We start from the raw sequence: 20,079 nt of genomic DNA on the forward strand, positions 1-20,079 counted from the left end.
GAAGACAGCCGGCATCTTATTGCCAAAGAGCTCCCAAGATGAATCACAGAGACCAGACTGCCCTACCCGAATCTCAGCACCAGGACGTATTTGCTTGGGAGTCAGGAGACCTCCTATGGTCACAGCTCATTAAGGTATCAAACTTCCCATTAAGGGGAAAATCGTCTTCTTGGATCTCAGGGCTTCCATCTCCACTCCTTCCACTGCATTTAAATTTCCAGGAATGAACTGAAGTCTCAAGAAAGAAAGATTCACTGTTTAATTCAGGAAAAGGAAGAAAAGAAGGGAGAGAAGTAGGGTGGGAGGGAAGAGATGAAACATTCAGAGAGAAATAAAAGGAAAAAAGAATCAGCTATGCCTGGCCAGTCTCTTAGAATATTTTCTTTTAATTTTATTTATTTATTTTTGGCTGTCCTGGGTCTTTGTAGCTGTGTATGGACCTTCTCGGGAGAAGGAAATGGCAACCCACTCCAGTGTTCTTGCCTGGAGAATTCTGTGGACAGGGGAGCCTGGTGGGCTGCTGTCCATGGGGCCGCACAGAGTCGGACACGCCTGAAGCGACTTAGCAGCAGCGGCGGCAGCAGCATGGACCTTCTCTAGCTGCAGCGGGCGGGGGTCACCCTCCATTGCAGTCCTCAGGCTTCCCCTTGCATCGCCTACTCTGCGTGGCAAAGCACAGGCGCTAGGGCAGGGGCTCAGTGGTTGTGGCACCAGAGCAGGCGGGATCCTCTGGGACCAGGGATCGAACTCCTGTCTTCCGCATTGGCAGGTGGATTCTTAACCACTGGACCACCAAGGCAGTCCTTCTCGGGTTTGCAAACGAGCCACAGAATGGGCGAGAGACCGGGAATGACAAAGCCTGACCCTGTTGCTAATACTTTCCAGGCTTTGATTTTCTTGCCTGTAAAATGGGAGAAATTTTACTAAATAATCTGTTACATTTTTTTCTAACTTTAATGGCTAAAGAATCCAAACCAACCCCTGTGATTCCAAACCAAACATGAAGACATCCATTTCCAGAGGCTCGGGGTTAATAACACACCCTGGAGAGGGCCCATGTGCCAGCCACTGTGGTTTGAGCATTTTTATGCCCACTGTTATTTTGCTGAGTTCCAGTTAAAGTCTTATTATCGGAAAAAAAACAAAGCAGCGGTTACTCTCTTGGAAGCCTGACTTTGCTAGGTGTTGAATGGTTTGCACAAGAGCTTTAGTGAGCAATTTCTGTCTTAAATCAAATTAGTGGTGTTAAATCACTCACCTGGGAAGTCACTTAAAGGGAACAATACCATCCTTCACAGGTGGATCCAATAAGCTTACACTTAAAATAGTGAGTAAATTAAATCAAACTTATGACCAGAGGATCTCACTGCTAGCGAGTTGGCCAAAAATCTCATTCAGGTTTTTTTGGAACATCTTACAGAAAACCCAAACAGACTTTTTGGCCAACCCAATATTTTTCTCAATTTCTTTTTCTACACTTGAGTACCTGGGACCAAGGTATTTTGAGGCAAGTTTCCCTGCCTCCCCGGCCCTGAGGTTGGACGCAAGGGCATAATGTTGATGCAATGTGGCAAAAAAGGAGAGAAATAACTAAAAACATTCATCGATGCCTCCTTCATTCCTGCCATTGTGCTGGAGACCAGACTGTAGGAATGATTCGAACATGGAAACATCCTAGCTGCCCTGGGGGACCTGAGCCTGTAGGGGAATGACTTCCAGGCAAAGAACCCTCAACTGGAGGAAGAAGAGATGGCAGACACACAGGGACCTAAGGTAAAGCTCAGACAGAACCCGCTTGGAGTGGCTTCGTTGGAACGCCATACTTAGCACAAAGGACGGACTTCGTGGGAAAAAACATCAGTTGAGTTTTATTTTAAACCAGCAGTAGGTTTGTCATGTGGGGGAAAAAAAACGAGCTATTCAGGATAAAAATCAAGAGTGGAGACATGGAGGTGGAACACGTTGAAGCGTAACAGGGGAAACCATGTGATGGGGACTCGGTCCCTTCTAAACACTAAAGGTCTGTTTTTAAAAGTGTTGCTATTTATTTCTGGCTGCCCTGGGTCTTCGCTGCAGTGCACGGGCTCTGCAATGCTGCCCGTGGGCTTTCTCTACTTGCAGTGAGCAGGGGGCTGCTCCCGAGATGCGGCGCTCGGGCTTCCTGCTGCGGTGCCTTCTCTTGTCACGGAGCACAGGCTCTAGAGCGGACTCAGTGGCTCTGGCACGGGGGCTCAGATGCCCCGGGGCAGGGGGACCTTAGATCCTGGACCTGAACCCACGTCCCCTGCATTGACAGGCGGATTCTTCACCACTGGATCACCAGGGCGGTCCCCTAGAGGTCTTTCGAATCTGTTCAGTTCCTAACAGGGCAGTAACTGAGTTCAGGACACTAACCGAGTTCACTGCCCTAGTCCAAGCCACCACGCGTGTTACCTGGACGACAGCAGAATATTAATACCACCATTAATACAGCCACTAGTTGTGACCCCATGGACTGTAGCCTACCAGGATCCTCCATCCATGGGATTTTCCAGGCAAGAGTACTGGAGTGGGTTGCCATTGCCTTCTCCAGGGGATCTTTCCAACCCTGGGATCAAACCCAGGTCTCCTGCATTGCAGGCAGACGCTTCACCATCTAAGCCACCAGGGAAGCCCAATACAGTCAATAACTACCATGATTTCTAAGTTGCAGTGAGATAAATGATACTTTGAGGTAATCTGTCAAAATTTATAATGTGCTATGAAAATATCTATGATTTCTGTTGATGATTAAGTGAAGGAAAGGTTCATTTTATTAACCTCCCTTGAGGTGAGAGACAATAACAACCTATTATCCAAGGTCATGAGCTCAGTCACTCAGTCGTGTCTGACTCTCTATGACCCTCTGGACCGTAGCCCACCAGGCTCTTCTGTCCATGGGATTCTCCAGGCAAGAAAACTGGAGTGGGTTGCCATTTCCTCCTCCAGGGGATCTTCTGGACTCAGATCAAACCCGCATCTCCTGCATTGCAGGTGGCTTCTTTACCACTGAGCTATCAGGGGAGCCCCATCCAAGTTCGTGGACTCTTCCAATTCTAAGTGGCATCTAGTTTAGATCATCTGTTTGGCACTGGAAGAACACAGCCTCTTAAGCTCTGCCCTGTAGGACTGGGTGCTGTGACGTGGTCCGTGCAGAAAGCTCTGCTACAGGACAGGCAGAGCCGCACAGCGCCAACAAGCCTGGACATCAATCCGAATTCTGTCACTTAACTAATGCGTGCCTCTGGGTATCATCATCGGTAAAGGTGAAGATCCCAACACTACACAGAACACCTCAGAAGGCAATCGATAAAAGGCACTGCAGCTGTCACCTCCTCTTCAGGACTAGTGCATTAGCAATTCTAAAAGGGACTTGCAGAATCTCTGGTTGAATGTCACAGTTGTTTTGTTTGCCTGTTTTGTTTTGTTTTTTAAGCATTTGTAAAAGATCTGGTTTAGATCATCTGTATGGAGCACAGCATCTAAAACTCTGCCACTCCTTCTCAGATTTTGCTTTACACAGATGGTTCAATAGTCACAAGGACTATCACAAAAAAACCTTCCCCAAATCACCTTCTTTGCACTCTCTGACATATTCTGGGTAAGTGAGATTCTGAGATACAAAACACAGAATCCCCCACTGTACACATATACATTCACATACAATTTAAAACATGATTTGTTGTTGTTCTTTAGTCACTGAAGTTGTGTCTGACTCTTGCAACCCTATGGATGGTAGCTCACCAGGCTCCTCTGCACACAGGATTCTCCAGGCAAGAATACTGGAGTGGGTTGCCACTTCCTTCTCCAGGGGATCTTCCAGACCCAGGGATCAAACCTTCGTCTCCTGTACTGGTAAATGGATTCTTTACTACTGAGCCACCCGGGAAGCCCAAAAGCTGATAATAAGATCCAAATAAGAACTGGAAAACAAAATGAATGGACACCACTGGATAAATGCCTAACATTTGAAAACACAGGGGGAAAAAAGTCATCTTTTCATACTAGCTCTATCTATTTGTTCTCTTTTACTTCTTCCCTGTCATGAAGTTACACTTCAATTAGCAAATACACTTAAGCCTAGATAACTGGAGAGTAGGATTGGGAACACAGGCCTTCCAGCCCTCTATCAGAATAGTTAATTTATTCTACGAGGATCCACTGTGTAATTTCAATGTGCCAGGCACACTACGGGAATATAAAATGAATAGGACATGGTTCCTGCTTCCAAGAAGGTCCCAGTCTAGTGGGGACTCCTGAACAAGTCATTGTCATCCAGTGAGATTGACCCAGAGGGAGGTTTGCACACAGGAAGCAGCGCCAGGCCCCAGGAGGGCTGTCTGCAACCGCTGTCCACGCTCACTGCGTCCACAAACACTAGCCTCTCACTGCCAGGCACCAGGTGGGGAGACGGAGCAGAGAGACTGGGACTGAATCCCAATGCTACCCTTTAGAGTTATGTGTCTTTGGCCAGATGATTTCATATCTTTAGCCATGTTTCTGCATCTATAAAATGAAATAGTAATATCTACTTCAGTTCAGTTGCTCAGTAGTGTCTGACTCTTTGCAACCCCATGAACTGCAGCATGCCAGGCCTCGCTGTCCATCACCAAATCCTGGAGTTCACCCAAACCCATGTTCATTGAGTCGGTGATGCCATCCAACCATCTCATCCTCTGTTGTCCCCTTTTCCTCCTGCCCCCAATCCTTCCCAGCATCAGGGTCTTTTCCAATGAGTCAGCTCTTCACATTAGGTGACCAAAGTATTGGAGTTTCAGCTTCAACATCAGTCCTTCCAATGAACACCCAGGACTGATCTCCTTTAGGATGGACTGGTTGGATCTCCTTGCAGTTCAAGGGACTCTCAAGAGTCTTCTCCAACACCACAGTTCAAAAGCATCAATTCTTCGGTGCTCAGCTTTCTTTATAGTCCAACTCTCACATCCATACATGACCACTGGAAAAACCATAGCCTTGACTAGACAGATCTAAAAGATTGTAAAGATTAAAATGTGTGTGTACATGTGTGTGACATACTAGATGTTCTGTTAATGAAAACTATTTTCTGGCACATACTCGAAGCTCTATAGATAAAAACTATTTTTAAAGTTATATATAATAATCCTTTCAAAGGCAAAAATTTGCCTGCAGATTATCCATTCTTCATAGACAGATGTCATATATCTTACTCTCCTCTGTATTTGCAATGACAGGTAAAATACCAGTTTTACTCAAAAAAGTTTGTGTTTCTGAGAAACTTTTGAACCTCTCTGGAGAAACTTTCAAAGAAAGCAATCATCAGGGTTTTAAAATACCGATTTAAATAAAAAATGTACAACCGAATGGAAACAAACCATAGCACAGGGGGAAAAAAAAAAAAAGGTACAATCTCTTTGTATGCCAATACTAAGTTAAACTGAAAAATGCATTCCAATATACACTGTGTGAGTGTGTGCTAAGTCGCTTCAGTTGTGTTCAAGCCTGTGTGACCCTACGGACTGCAGGCCGCCAGGCTCCTCTGTCCATGGGATTCTCCAGGCAAGAACACTGGAGTGGGCTGCCATGCCCTCCTCCAGGGGATCTTCCTGACCCTGGGATGGAACCCACGTCTCTTAAATCTCTTGTATTGGCAGGCAGGTTCTTTATCACTAGGTGTACACAAATACTGTTTGCTTCTACTGATTATGAGGTACTTAGAATAGTCAAATTCATAGAGTCAGAAAGTACATTGGTAGATACCAGGGGTGGGGGGTAGGGAATTGGTACTTAACGGGGACCGAGTTTCAGGTAAGGAAGATGAAAAATCCAGGAGATGGAGGACGCTGAGAGTTGCACAACAACGTGAATGAACTTCGTGCCACTAAACTGTACAGTTAAATATGGTTAAAGTAATATGCTTTATATCATGTGACTTCTACCCCACCCCCCCCCAAAAAAAAAAACAATTTAAAGAAGAAGAATATCAAGGATCCTGGGCATCCTAAAAGCAGAAATGGGGACAAATTTATCTTTGTTACTGAAAGAGAAAGGCTTCCCTGATAGCTTCCCTGGTGGCTCAAATGGTAAAGAATCCATCTGCAATGCAGGAGACTTGGGTTTGATCCCTGGGTTGGGAAGATCCCTTGGAAGAGGGCATGGCAACCCACTCCAGTATTCTGGCCTGGAGAATCCCATGGACTGTATAGTCCATGGGGTTGCAAAGAGTCGGACAAGACTGAACAACTTTCACTTTCAATCACAAGAGAAAAAGACGTAGTTTGTTTAAAAGTACGTTCTACTGTGCTTTAACATTGAGGAGACTAATACTCAAGAGGAATACAAGTTATCACTGATATTTGTAGCTGGGTAAAGAATTTTTAAAATAAGCTAACTCATTTTGTCTTCCACACAAAATATATTCAAGGCAAAAAGAAAATCATAAAATACAAATGTGCCTTAGGAATAACCAGAATCGGGACTGGCCTGATGGCACAGTGGATAAGAGTCTGCCTGGTGATGCAGGGGCACGAGTTTGATCCACACGCTGCAAGCGAGCTGAGCCCGCGAGCCACAGCTAGAGTGCTCCCCACTCACCGCAACTAGAGAAAGCCTGCGCGCAGCAACAAACACCCAGAGCAGCCAAAAATAAATATACGATAAATCAAAATTAAAAAAACCATCATCCCCATCATGCTCAAGGATAATCACTGTTTACTGGGACTCCGGGCCCGTGAACCTAGTGTTCTACCAGCAGCAGCAGGATTATGACAAAGCAGGCAACAGAGAAACATGTTACATCCTGCAAAGAGGCACACAGCCCCTGTGATGTTTTCATATCATCCTTAACCAATCATTGAAAACAGAAACTTTCTGAGCATCTAATAAATGCTTGTCACAAAAAAGTGAACTCTTGAATCCAAAGCTTTCTACCCATCATAAACATTTGTGTCTAAGAAAAAAAAAAAAATCCCTGGGGATATCCTACTGCTCTGGCAGAATTCCACTGTGATCAGTTAAATGCAAATAAATCGAGAACATCTGGTCTACATTTATTTTAAAGCCCACAAGGGTTTTAAATATAAAGAATGTTTGGCAAAATGTAGTCTTGAGTCTATTGAATGAGAATTTTTTAAAAGGCCAAAAGGTATAGCAGAGCGTGAGACAGAGTAGAGCGACCTTTGTAAATCCAGGGAAGTTTGTCCAAGTATTTCCTTCTGGTTTCTCTCTGGATTCCCAACACTTTAGCAATGGCATGTGCTTCCAGCTCAAATCTGAAAATTTATGTATGTTTCGGTTTCTGTACCTTGAGATCTGACCAGGTAACCAGGTAGGCACTATGGGTGATTGGAAGACCAAATTTATTTGAATACATATATAAACATAGGTGTGTGTGTATATACATACATTGTATAGTCGCTAAGTCGTGTCTGACTCTCTTGTGAGCCCATAGCCACCAAGGAAGCCTGGATATACACATATACATACATAAATATAAATTATACATATACGTAGATCCATACGTAAACATATATCATTTCAGGATTTTTCAAAATCTATAATAAGCTAATACATGTTTTGACTCTCCGGAGCCTCCAGCATTCTGGTTTTTCTTAGGCTGCTGCACGGGACACACTTGGGCTTCCCTGGGGGCTCAGACGGTAAAGAATCTGCCTGCAATGCAGGAAGACCCGGGTTCAATCCCTGGGTCAGGAAGATCCCCTGGAGAAGGGAATGGCAACCCACTCCAGTATTCTTGCCTGGAGAATTCCACAGACAGAGGGGCCCGGCGGGCGACGGTCTATGAGGTCTCAAAGAGTCAGACACGACTGAGCAACTAACACACACGTGGACACACCTGGGAGAAGTGCTGGACTTCCAGATCCACGTGGGATACAGATGTCTGGGATGCAGGTGAGTCTCACCACCTGCCATCCTACTCCTTTCATCCAAGGAGCCGTGCAACAGACAAGTATTAAACACCTGCTGTGTGCTTCACCCAGCATGACACGCCGCCGTTTGCACACAGGACTGAGCATTCTGATCCCACGCTAAAACCAACGCCTTTCCCGTGCATAAAAGAAAACCAGAACGCAGACCCACGACGCGACAGCAGCTTGTGCTGGCGAACGTTTCTGTATTTTCTCTTCCCTGGGTTACCGTGGACTTCCAAGGCAGAAGGCTGGTTTTTTATTTCTTGGCCCCTCTGACTGTTTATCAGCCCAGGTAAAACTAGTGGCCTTACAGAGCTGCTCTGACTGCTGAAGACAACGAGGTGCGCCTGTCATCTAGGGGACGCGGACCCTGGGAGGCAGGGTGTTACTGGGGCATCTGGCCTGTTCCCACGTGTGCCACCTGCCCAGGCACGCTGAACCCCAGAGCAGACATCCACTCGGCTCTCCAGCTCTGCCCTCAGCCTGTGATTTAACCAAGGTGAGGGGATTTGGGGGATGCTTGCCTTCCTCCTGCTAATTATCCCCTTGGTGAGAAAATGACAAGAGAGGGGTAGGCTGATCACAGAGGCTCTCCTTCCACAATTACGGTGGGAATTGGGGCCTGCCTGGAGACGCTGCCAACCCACTACAAAACAGCTGTCCTGGGGGGCAGGGAGGGGGCAGGGCTTGCTGCGGGGGGTGCAGAGCAACAGAGCCAAGGTAAGCCAGCCCGGCCCAGCCGGGGCCACCGCAATCCCACTCCACACAGGAGACAGACCACGAGCATCAGCCTCGCCCCATCCCATTCCCCACTTGCTCACCTCACCCCCTCACCCCAAAGCCACTCTTCACCCCCCCCCCCACACCTGCTCCGTAGTCTGGGGGCTGACCGCTACGAGCTCTGCGCCCTTTGGTTTCTGATGAGGTCTGCCGATGGGAGCACCAGCCAAGTTCGGGGGGGTTATTTCCCTCCCCCTCCCCACGTCCCCGAGCCCCTGGCAGGGGTGCTATTCTTGCAACCTGTGGGGCAGCCCCTGTCTCGTGACTCTAAGCTCGTGCTGCCGCTGTAAGCAGGTCGTTGCATTAAACTCCCTTCAGGTGAACCCCTTTGAGGGCACCATCCACTTCCTGCCAGGACCCCGACCAAAAGACAGGTGGGGGGAGGCCTTCTCTACAAAAAGGCAGTTACTGAACACAATTATAAGCTTTGGGAACCAATGAGCAACGTTCAGTTCAGCCTAGGACTCTGATCGTCATCATCCGAACCTCTAGGAATGAAAGCGATTTTCACTTGAGGAGACTGAAAAAAACTCAACCCGAGTCCGGCAATCTTGACTCTTCCTGCAGTGAGGAGCCCACCTCTACTTCTTTTAAACAACCAGAACCCTGGGGGCAGGGGAGGGAGGAAATTATCTGCAATGGGCCTTTATTCTGTGCCAGGCATTGTGTAACTGTTATACACAAACTGTCTCACTTGGACTGAGTAGTAAGTTGGCAGAGGTAAGTACTATTCTTATGGCCATTTTTCAGATGGGGAGACTGAGTCCTAAAGCTATTAAGAATCTTGCCCAAGGTCACAACGGCCGAAGGAGGATGCGAACCCGAGCAGTCTGACTGTGTGTGCTTTTAGCAAATACACTGCATGCCTCCTCCTCCAAGGGAAGGCTGGGCTGGGAGAATGAGAGCGAGGAGAGGCGAAGGGAGCCCAGCATGGCCTCAGCTTCTGACGTCCAGTCCACGAGACGCTCCCATCCATGAAATGCTCCCCATGGGGGAGATGGGTGTGTATTTCAGTCACAGACCAAGAACATCGGTCACAGAGCATCAACCAGAACTGAGAGAGTGTCGGAGCAAACAAAACGCAATAAAGAACTGTGGCTTCTGCAGAAAGAGATCATCATAAACCAGGATTCCTTGCAATATTATCAAATACCAAACCAAATCCTGTCTGAACCTTTTAGTCTGCAAGAGGGATCACTCTCTCCACTTGTAGAAACCCCCAGGAGCACACAGCATGAGGACAAATGTTACCCAAAATTTGAAAACGGATCCAGAGACAAATTTCCAAAGGAGAAGGAGAAGGAGAAACAAATATTGTCGGACACACTGGGTAAATTCATCCACAGAGAAACCATCAGTAACTCTATCCCTTTCAAAGGAAGGCAATCCCTGGGGCCAAATGGCCAAAACCCTAAGCACAGGCAATGTCCTTCCAAGGATGTTGTAAACCCAAGCCACAATACAGAGCTTAGGGACAGGCCGGCAACCTCTACCTGCAAAGTCAGCAAGTGTCCAGCGTACACACCTACCGGAAATGCCATAAATGAGAACATGGGATGTTTCAGACTGGTGCACAGCTAACTCAATATTCAGGTGCAAAAGAATAAACAGAACAACACAATTATCTGCAGCCTGAACACAGCAGCTGCAGCCCGATTCTCATTTCACTTCACATAACGTTGACTTTTTTCTCTACTTAAATCTAACCTCCCTTTAAAGAACAGGGGAGGTGCGTAGGTGGAAGGATGAAAGCTTCAGTCTTGCGCACATTACACACCGTTCAGTTATCCAAGGGGAAAACAAGCTGACAGAGAACTGCGTTTGTGCAGAACAGTCAGAAAACAGCCCCTTAAGACAGCATGCCAAACGGTTTCCCAGGTGTGAGAACCCGCCAACCAGCCAGCCAGCCAGTGTGCATGTGTTTTTCCCTAACGCAATTCTGAAAGACCGGAGATGCTAGCTTTCACCACTGGATGACTACGCCTGACTCCATTCTGCAAACAAAGCTGCCTGCAGAGATTTGATGAGCGGCAAGCAGTCACCAAAAGTGACTTGCAGAGCCCTCTGGCCGGGGGCCCCGTCTTACCTGTTGAGTCGGCCCCAGAAGCCAGGCCACTCTGCTCCCCAGCACTGACGAGCTGCAGGTCTGTGTACGAGGGGCCAAAACTAGGACTGCTGGTGTCTTCAGAATGTGTGGTCCAGCTGCTCTCGGAGGGCAGAGGGCATCTCCTCAGGGAGTCGAAGGAAGGGCAGGTCCAGCAGGGCATGGTCAGTGATGTGGCTGGGGACGAACGGAAAGCATCCAGAGTAAACAGCTGCACTCTGCTTATCTTTAGCGCTTGTCTGACTTTGACGTTGCTCGGATCCTCTGACATCTCAACAACCATACAAGGCAAGGAAGGACAGGGAGTGTCACTCCTGACACAGACAGGGAACACTAACTGACCGAGACTCCGCCAGTGAGTCAGGATCAAAACCGGTGCTATAACTAAGGTCTCAGGAGCCTCAAATCAAAGATTAGCTCTTCAAAGAATATGTGTGATTTCAGGCTCTCCTTGCATTCCTTCATCTTCTTTAAAATTTGTCTTGGAGTATAGTTGCTTCACAATGTCGTGTTGGGTTCTACTACACAGCAGAATGAATCGGCCACACAAACACATGTATCCCCCTCGCTTTTTGGATTTCCCTCTCATTTAGGTCGCCGCAGCACATTAGGTAGAGTTCCTTGTGCTATCCAGTATGTTCCCCTCGGGTGTCTATTTCATACACTAGGCTCAACTTAGATTTCTAACCTAGGTTGCAGCTTCATTCAGATACAAAGTGCAGGAAGTTTCACCCTTCCCCTCACCTTTCCCTCTATTTTTAGTGGTGCACCAACAATCTCAAGAAAACTCCCCAACCTGCACTGCAAAATTAGAGCTAGACTGGGTTAAGGGTCAGGAACTTGAATATACATGTATTCGCCTAGGAATGAGACATGTGTCTGCTTGCCTGGAGTTTGGCTGTAACTGGAGCCTGTAGTCTGTTACAAATTGAGATCTACCGGGGCTGCTGACCTGCCGGACAATGAAAAACACCTTTAATGGGGAGGTGCACAGGATTCGGCTTTGTCTCTGTAACCCTACACACCGAATTCAGCAGAAACCATTTTGCAGAGGCCCTTTTTTTGAGTTTCCTGATGATCCTAACTTGTTTTTGCTCAATTGCCCATCACATGGCTCCTCCACGGTGTCTCCTGAGAGGCTCATTGCAAATTCACTGACAAATACTGAAAGCAAGCGCTGAAAAAACTAAGGACGGGGAAGGAAGAATTAAAAGGAAAGAAACTCAGCTTAATGTCTTTGACTTTCACTGACATTGTTGAACATGTCAACATTTCATTCCTTCTTATTTCTGAGCAGTCTTTCATGGTGTGGATGTACTACAGGTAGTTTCACCATTCATCAGCCAAAGGACACCTGGGCTGTTTCCAGTCCTTGGCTCTTATAAATAAAGGTGCTCTGAACATTCATGTACAGATTTTTGTATGTACATAAGTTTAAATTTCACTGGGATAAACACCCAAGAGTACAATTTCTTAGCTATACGGTAACTGCATGTTTAGTTTTATAAGAACCTACCAAACAGTTTTCCAAAGATGCTGGACCATTTTACATTCCCATCAGCATACATGAATGTCTCCTTATTTTCTTAACAGAGTCTTTGCAAAGCAAAAGTTTTAAAAGTTTTACAAGTCTTTAACCAGCAAGAAAACAATATAGCATCTATAAAAGCAGCACAAAATACAAAACTTATGTAGTAATAAATTTAACAAAAGATGGGCAAAGCCCCAGAGGAGATACTTGTAAAGTTAAGAGGCCATAGAGAAGACCTACATAGATGGAGAGAGATTCTATATTCATAGATTGAAAGAACAGACAATGAAAAGACGTTTGTTGTTGTTGTTTTGTTGCTAAGTCATGACCAACTCTGTATGACCCCATGGACTGCAGCCCCCCAGGCTCCTCTGTCCATGGAGTTTTCCAGGCAAGAATCTGGAGTGGGTTGCCATTTCTTTCTCCAGGGGATCTTCACCACCCAGGGACTGAATCCGTGTCTCCTGCACTGGCAGGTGGATTCTTTACCACTGAGCCATCAGGGAAGCCCTGGTAAAGACGCTAATTCTCCCTAAATTGGATTATAGCTTTGTACTCTCAATCAAAATCCTAGCATGGCTTTTTTTCCTTTCTAGGAAGCAGAATCTCACATTTTAGATATAAATGAAATCAAAATTTTAATAATATAAATGCACTTGTAAATATACATTAAAATAAAATGATAGAAATAAGAAAAATATGCTACTATAAGGCAAAAATGAAATTAGATTCCTACTCTACAGTATATAGAAAAATCAGTTCTAAGTGGGCTGAATGTCAAAGTGTGAAAGGCTACATAAGATGTTCTTTAAAGGCATATATTGGGCTGGCCAAAAAGATCCATTATAGCTTATGGAAAATCCAAACGAACATTTTGGCCAACAAAACAGCTTAATGTGGTCATGATTTCGGGGGTAGTGAAAGATTTTCTTTACTGAGACCAAGAAAGCAGCAAGCATAAAAGAAAAATAAACAAATTTCATATCACTAAAATGAAGAACTTCTTTTCATGAAAAGTCACCATAAAGAGTAAAAGGGGGCTTCCCCAAAGAGTCAGCAGGTAAAGAATCTGCCTGCAACGCAGGAGACTCGGGTTCGATCCCTGGGTCACGAAGATCCCCTGGAGAAGGAAATGGCAACCCAGCCCAGTATTCTTGCCTGGAGAATCCCACGGACAGAGGAACCTGGTGAGCTACAGTCCATGGGGTGGCAAAACAGCCGAACATGACTGAGCGACTAAGCAAACACAAAGAGTAAAGAGACAACCCACAGGGAAGGAGATAAGAATCAGCCACACATCGTGTCCACAGGGAACTCCCAGAAATCAGCAAGGAAAGGGAAATGCCGTCAAAAATACTCTCAGAGAGGCATTTTATGAAAAGAAAAAACTGAATGGAAGAAAAAGTAAAGCAAAGGGGGGAAGAAAAAAAGCACTCAACCTCATCCGTAATCTAGGAAATGCAGATTAAAACCACATGAGCTATCATTGCTCTTCACCCTTCCCTGCCTCCCTGGGACAAAAATAGCGAAACGTGACCATCCCCATACAGTCCCAGTGGAGCCAAGGCAGCTTTTCTGTGTGGCTGGTGGGAAAGTCAGCTGGAAGCCCCGCAGAAAACGGGCTGCTCTTAAAGTCATCTGATCGAGTGGAAGGTAAACGCACCCGCGCACAGCAGCTCCCTCAGACGTTTTTAAACGAGAGAATCCCTTGCAGTTGCACGTGTTCACTAGGAGAGGTGTGCTCATTGAAAAGACAAAACACAGGCTCATAGAAACACGTTCCTACTTGCCCCAAAGTGGAATAACTCCAATATCCATCACACAGCACGGGTGAATGAACTCTGGAATATCACTAAGATGGAATGGGCTTCCCTGGAGGCTCAGCTGGTAAAGAATCCACCCACAGTGCGGGAGACCTGGGTGGGGAAGATTCCCTGGAGGAGGGCATGGCAACCCGCTCCAGTATTCTGGCCTGGAGAATCCCAAGGACTGTGCAGTCCATGGGGTCGCGAAGAGTCAGGCGCAACTGAAAGACGTCCACTTTCACTAAGATGGAATACACTGCAATAAACACTACACCTACAGGTAATAAAAACGGAAAACCTCATAAGTAAAGTGTAAAAGGGGTCGGCCACAGGATAACACACACAGTATTATTCCACTTACATAAGGTTCACAAACAGATGAAATGCAATTCCATCATTTGAGATGCATGTGCAGGAAAGCTGTTAAGAAAAGTAGAGCAGTTATCTTAAAACCCAGGAAGAGGATGACAGAGGGAAGTGAATGTCTAGAAAAAGGATGCCATGATCAGTGGGGAAACAGAGGGCTTCTGAAGTGATGGCAGTGTTCTATTTATTAAACTGGGTGGTGGGTAGTACTGTCATCCTTGGTAATTTAATACACACTTTAAATATGATCCTTTGTGTTTATTCAGTAGTTAATAAAGCTTATTAAAGCCACATATCAAAAGACTATTCAAGAAAGGAATTTACTTTAACTATTTGTATTTTCATATTAGCTCTTCCATATTTATTTATTTAGCGGCACCAGGTCTTCGTTGTGGCATGCGGGATCTTTAGCTGCAGCGTTTGAACTCTTAGTTGTGGCATGTGGGATCTCCTCCCCTGACTAGGGATCAAACCCATCCCCCCTGCATTGGGAATGTGGAGTCTTAGCCACTGGACCACTAGGGAAGTCCCCAGATACAGCTTCTTTACGTTTGTTAGCTAAAACTCTCAAATTTCCCTCGAAAGAAAAACTAAGAATAATGAAGCTGGGAGAAGACTCTTGAGAGTCTCCCCTGGACTGTAAGGAGATCAAACCAGTCCATCCTAAAGGAAATCAACCCTGAATATTCATTGAAAGGACTGATGCTAAAGCCGAAGCTCCAGTCCTGTGACCACCTGATGCAAAGAGCCGACACAGTGGAAAAGATTGAGGGCTGGAGGAGAAGAGGCAACAGAAGATGAGACGGTTAGATAGCATCACCAACTCAATGGACATAAATTTGAGCAAACTCCAGGAGATGGTGGAGGACAGACGAGCCTGGCGTGCTGCAGTCCGTGGGGTCACAAAGAGTCAGACACGACCGAGCGACTGAACAGCAACAACCAAAGTAGCTGGGAGAGGCAGTGTCTCTACATCCTACCATCTGTTCTCATTTGGTCTCATACACTTTATTCATCAGCTTAGCAAATTTGAATATATCATGGTATTTAGTTTCTGGATTGAATATCCTTAGGCCACAAGATCAGTTGAACAGTGAGAGAAAGTTCTCAGTCTGGAGTTGACTCTTCTCCCAGAGGAAGACCAGACCTCTGACAGCTAGGCCGGTGAGCAGCAGGTTGCTGTCATCACGATGCTTCACATCTGATCCGCAAGGAATACAGAGAAACAAAGACAGAAATCTGCCTTCTCTCCTTTTCCATGAGGTTGTACGGAAGGACTCTGGATCCAGACTGCCTGCTGCACATTCAGCCCTGTAGCCTGGGGCAAGTTACTCAATCCATCTGTTCTTCCAAGTTTTCACCTGTAAAATGGAACAGAAAACAGTGCCCCCCTCATAAACGGATTAGGCTAATACTGACGAAGCACTTGGCAAAATGCTTGGCACAAAGGAAGTACTCCAAAAGGGTGATTAGTCGCTCAGTCCTATCTGACTCTTTGCAAGCCCATGGACTGTAGCCCTCCAGGGTCCTCTGTCCACGGAATTCTCCAGGCAAGAATACTGGAGTGCGTTGCCATTCCCTTCTCTAGGGCATCTTCCCCACCCAGGGATTGAACCCAGGTCTCCCGCATCGCAGGCGGATTCTTTACCGTCTGAGCCACCGGGGAAGCCCCTGTGGGTTAAGTGGGAGTTGCTACTTCCAGACATAAACTTTTATCCAAATCCGCGTGAAATCTTGACTGAGATCTCTACAAGCTGGAAACTAAGTTCCTCTTCTCCCTTCCACACCAGCTCCCTCTCCCTTCCAGAAGTTCAGAAGGACACCTTGATTCTTCCCACCTTTGGTCCCTCACAGCTTCTGTTAATGCCACCTTCAAAGGACACTTGAAGTCCAATCACCTCCCACCATCTCCAAGCTGCCACCCCGATCCCAGACCCCGTCCTCTCCAGGGTCATCCCAGTGGCCTTGCCTGGTCTCCCCACTTCTCCATTTACCCTCCTCCTCTCAGTCTGTTCTCCCCACAGCAGCCCCCAGTGTGAACAGAATCACCTGTGTGTGCAAGCCTAGGGCGCTCACACCACACCCTGGGTGCAACACCCTCCCACGGCTTTCCTGCCTACCCACAGTCAAGGTCCACGTCCTCACTGTGCCCTTAAAAACCTACGCCGGCCGAGACTCCACAATTGCTCTGACTCGCCGCCTTCTCGAACTTCTCCTGCATTCATTCCACTCGAATCACACAACATGATCAGGGCCACCTCCCCAGGGTCCCATCACTTGCTGTTCCTTCCTCCTAGAAGACTCCTTCCCCGGTTCCTGCAAGCTCAGGCCTCACTTCCCTCAAGTCTTCACGCCAAAGATAATGCTCAGAGTCACTCCCGGACCTTCTATGAATTTCACATCCTCTCTCACCCTTTCTTTGCCTCATTTTTCTCCTCTTCCCACTTAACACATCATCTGGCACACATATATCTACTTCTCAATCCAGTTTCTGCTGTGGCTTCTCCAGCAGAATGGATGTTCCACAAGGCAGGACTTCCCACTGTATCCCCAGTGCCTTCAGTAGTGACTGGCCCAAAGTGGCGGCTCAAAACTCCATTGGTTGAATAAATAATAAACAAGCTATCAGGGCTTCCTTGATGGCTCAGCAGGTAAAGAACCTGCCTTGCAATGCAGGAAATGTGGGAGAGGCGGGTTCGATCCCTGGGTGAGGAACATTTCCTGGAGAAGGGAATGGCAACCCACTTTAGTATTTTTGCCTGGGGGATCCCATGGACAGAGGAGCCTGGTGGGCGACAGTTCACGGAGTCCAAAAGAGTCAGACACGGCTGAACAGGGCACAACAAGTCACCAGCTAAAACAATTAATCCAGCAAATACTCTTCTCTCCTTTTATCCCCTGGGATCCTGAGTAGACTGAAATTTCAAATACATATATACACTTTGATGTCATGTCCTTTATTTATACTTTAATGTTTGCTCAGTTCAGTTCAGTCACTCAGTCGTGTCGGACTTGTTGCGACCCCATGAACCGCTGCACGCCAGGCCTCCCTGTCCATCACCAACTCCTGGAGTTTACCCAAACTCATGTCCACTGAGTCGGTGACGCCATCCAACCATCTCATTCTCTGTCGTCCCTTCTCCTCCTGCCTTCAATCTTTCCCAGCATCAGGGTCTTTTCAAATGAGTCAACTCTTCACATAAGGTGGCCAAAATATTGGAGTTTCAGCTTCAACATCAGTCCTTCCAATGAACACCCAGGACTGATTTCATTCAGGATGGACTGGTTTGACCTCCTTGCAGTCCAAGGGACTCTCAAGAGTCTTCTCCAACACCACAGTTCAAAAGCATCAATTCTTCAACGCTCAGTTTTCTTTGTAGTCCAATTCTCACATCCATACATGACCACTGGAAAAACCACAGCCTTGACTAGACGGACCTTTGTTGACAAAGTAATGTCTCTGCTTTTTAATATGCTGTCTACGTTGGTCATAACTCTCCTTCCAAGGAGTAAGTGTCTTTTAATTTCATGGCTGCAATTACCACCTGCAGTGATTTTGGAGCCCCCAAAAATTAAGTCAGCCACAGTTTCCACTGTTTGCCCATCTATCTGCCATGAAGTGATGGGACCAGATGCCATGATCTTAGTTTTCTGAATGTTGAGCTTTAAGCCAACTTTTTCACTCTCCTCTTTCACTTTCATCAAAAGGCTCTTTAATGTATTAGAGAGTAATACCTTCCGGAATTTTTTTTTTTTCTGCTTATCATCCGCTGAGATTTGAAGGTGGCCTGGACAGACACACCAGATCAGAAGAGCCAAGGTTACCCCAGCTAGAGTCTTCCACTTTCTGCTTCTAGTTAGAAGTTCACTAACCAGGGCTAAATGATTTCTCCAATGTGATAAACACGCTTATCCAGGAACACAAAATAAATCTCATTTGACTCTTCATTTGTGGCTTTCTTAGCTCATGATACAAAGCAGTGGCCCCAGGACGGGTTCAGAGGAGCTTTGGCTCACCCCAGAAGGCTTCGTGGGAAACAGAGTGCCCGACTGTTAGGTAACCTCAGCTTGGGCAGGAAAGGGACTGTGTCCAACTTTCTCATAATGCATTCCCAGCACCTAAATATGCTTTGCATGAATGAACTAGTTAATTAACGCATGCTTGGGCAGCTGATTGTGTTCTGTGTCCCACACTGAGGGTGAGGGTGAGATGGGCCACATGGCTCCCTGGGTGAGCTAGAATATTCTCTGGAAGAGGAGAACATTGGGGTTTTAATACAGTATGAACATGTTACGCTAGGTGTATGTGTAACATGCATGTGTGTGCGTGTCAGCGTATATGTTATGTGTATGCATGTAAATGTGTATTACTATGTGTATGAGTACACGTTATATGTATATGCTATGTCTGTGGATTTTATGTGTATGTATGTGGTAGGTGGATATACGCACTGCGTGCACAACAATGGGAAATCAAACAACTGATAATAACAAAACAAAAAATCACTTTACTGTGATTAACTGAAGAGATCATCCTTCAAGTTCTACCTAACAGCTCATTACCCACACAAACAGGAGTCCTTCTGCAATAGATTTCATCTCCACCTATCATCTTTTCATTCATTAATCCAGCAAATACAAAGGGGGCACCTACTACGTTCCATGTACCATGTTCTGGGATAAAGAGCAGATGAGACAAAGTCCCTTTTCTCTAGTGGGGAAGACAGACAGTAAACATATACGCACACAGCCCAATTTCAGGTAGAGACACTTAAGGGCCTTCCCTGGTGGTCCAGGGGTTAAGAATCCGCCTGCCAAGGCAGGGGACATGGGTTCGATCCCTGGTCTGGGACGTTCCCTCATGCTCTGGGGCATCTAAGCCCATGTGCCACAGCTTCTGAAGCCTTGAGCTGGTCTCCGCAGCACGAGAGCCCACCGCCAGGAGAAGCCCGCATGCCGCAACCAGAGAAGGCCCGGCATGACGACGGGCACGGCCAATAAAGGGACAAGTACAAATTTAAAGAAATGCAAACGAGGGCCTCACTTAAAAAACAGGATGAAGATGCAGAGAGCGGCTGGAGGGCGCTGGTGCTGAGCAGAGATGGGGAGAACGTGTAGGGGAGAGCTTCAAAGGCTGAGGGGGCCGGCAGGAGCGGAAAGGCACTCCGGGGAGCGGCGGGAGAGGCGGCAGCCAGAGCAGAGCCAGTCCTGTGGCTCTCATCCCTGAGGGCATCCCGGGTCCGAGGTGGAGTCCAGGAAGCGCACGAATTACCTTTACAAGCAGAGAAGAACCATGCAGGGCATTAAAGAAAGCAAGACCCCTGGGTCCAGAAGAGGAAACGTGCAAGCCCTGTGGGGCGCCTGGCCTCCACATTCACCAAATGGCTGGGATCTTACCCCTCCCCTGCCCGCCACTCGCCCCCAGCAGGCAGAGCGAACAACCTCACAGAACTGACCGCTGGGCGCCTCTTCCTCAGGCCTCCCAGCTGTCACCCTCTTACATGGCTGACATCACCTCTGGTCCTCCCCCGAACAAGTGGGTCTTTCTCTGGACAGAAAGACTCC

At 46.8% G+C, this 20,079-nt stretch overlaps 1 protein-coding gene across 1 annotated transcript in view; it reads right to left on the reverse strand.

Moving 5' to 3' along the window:
* STON2 (stonin 2) overlaps positions 1-20,079 on the reverse strand; it is a 158,616-nt gene that overhangs the window by 83,545 nt on the left and 54,992 nt on the right. Inside the window, 1 exon segment of the mRNA XM_065941909.1 lies at positions 10,795-10,989. Coding sequence (XP_065797981.1) covers positions 10,795-10,989 — 195 coding nt within the window.

The sequence above is a fragment of the Muntiacus reevesi genome, chromosome 7 (assembly GCF_963930625.1).
Source record: "Muntiacus reevesi chromosome 7, mMunRee1.1, whole genome shotgun sequence".
NCBI classification, from domain to species: Eukaryota; Metazoa; Chordata; class Mammalia; order Artiodactyla; family Cervidae; genus Muntiacus; species Muntiacus reevesi.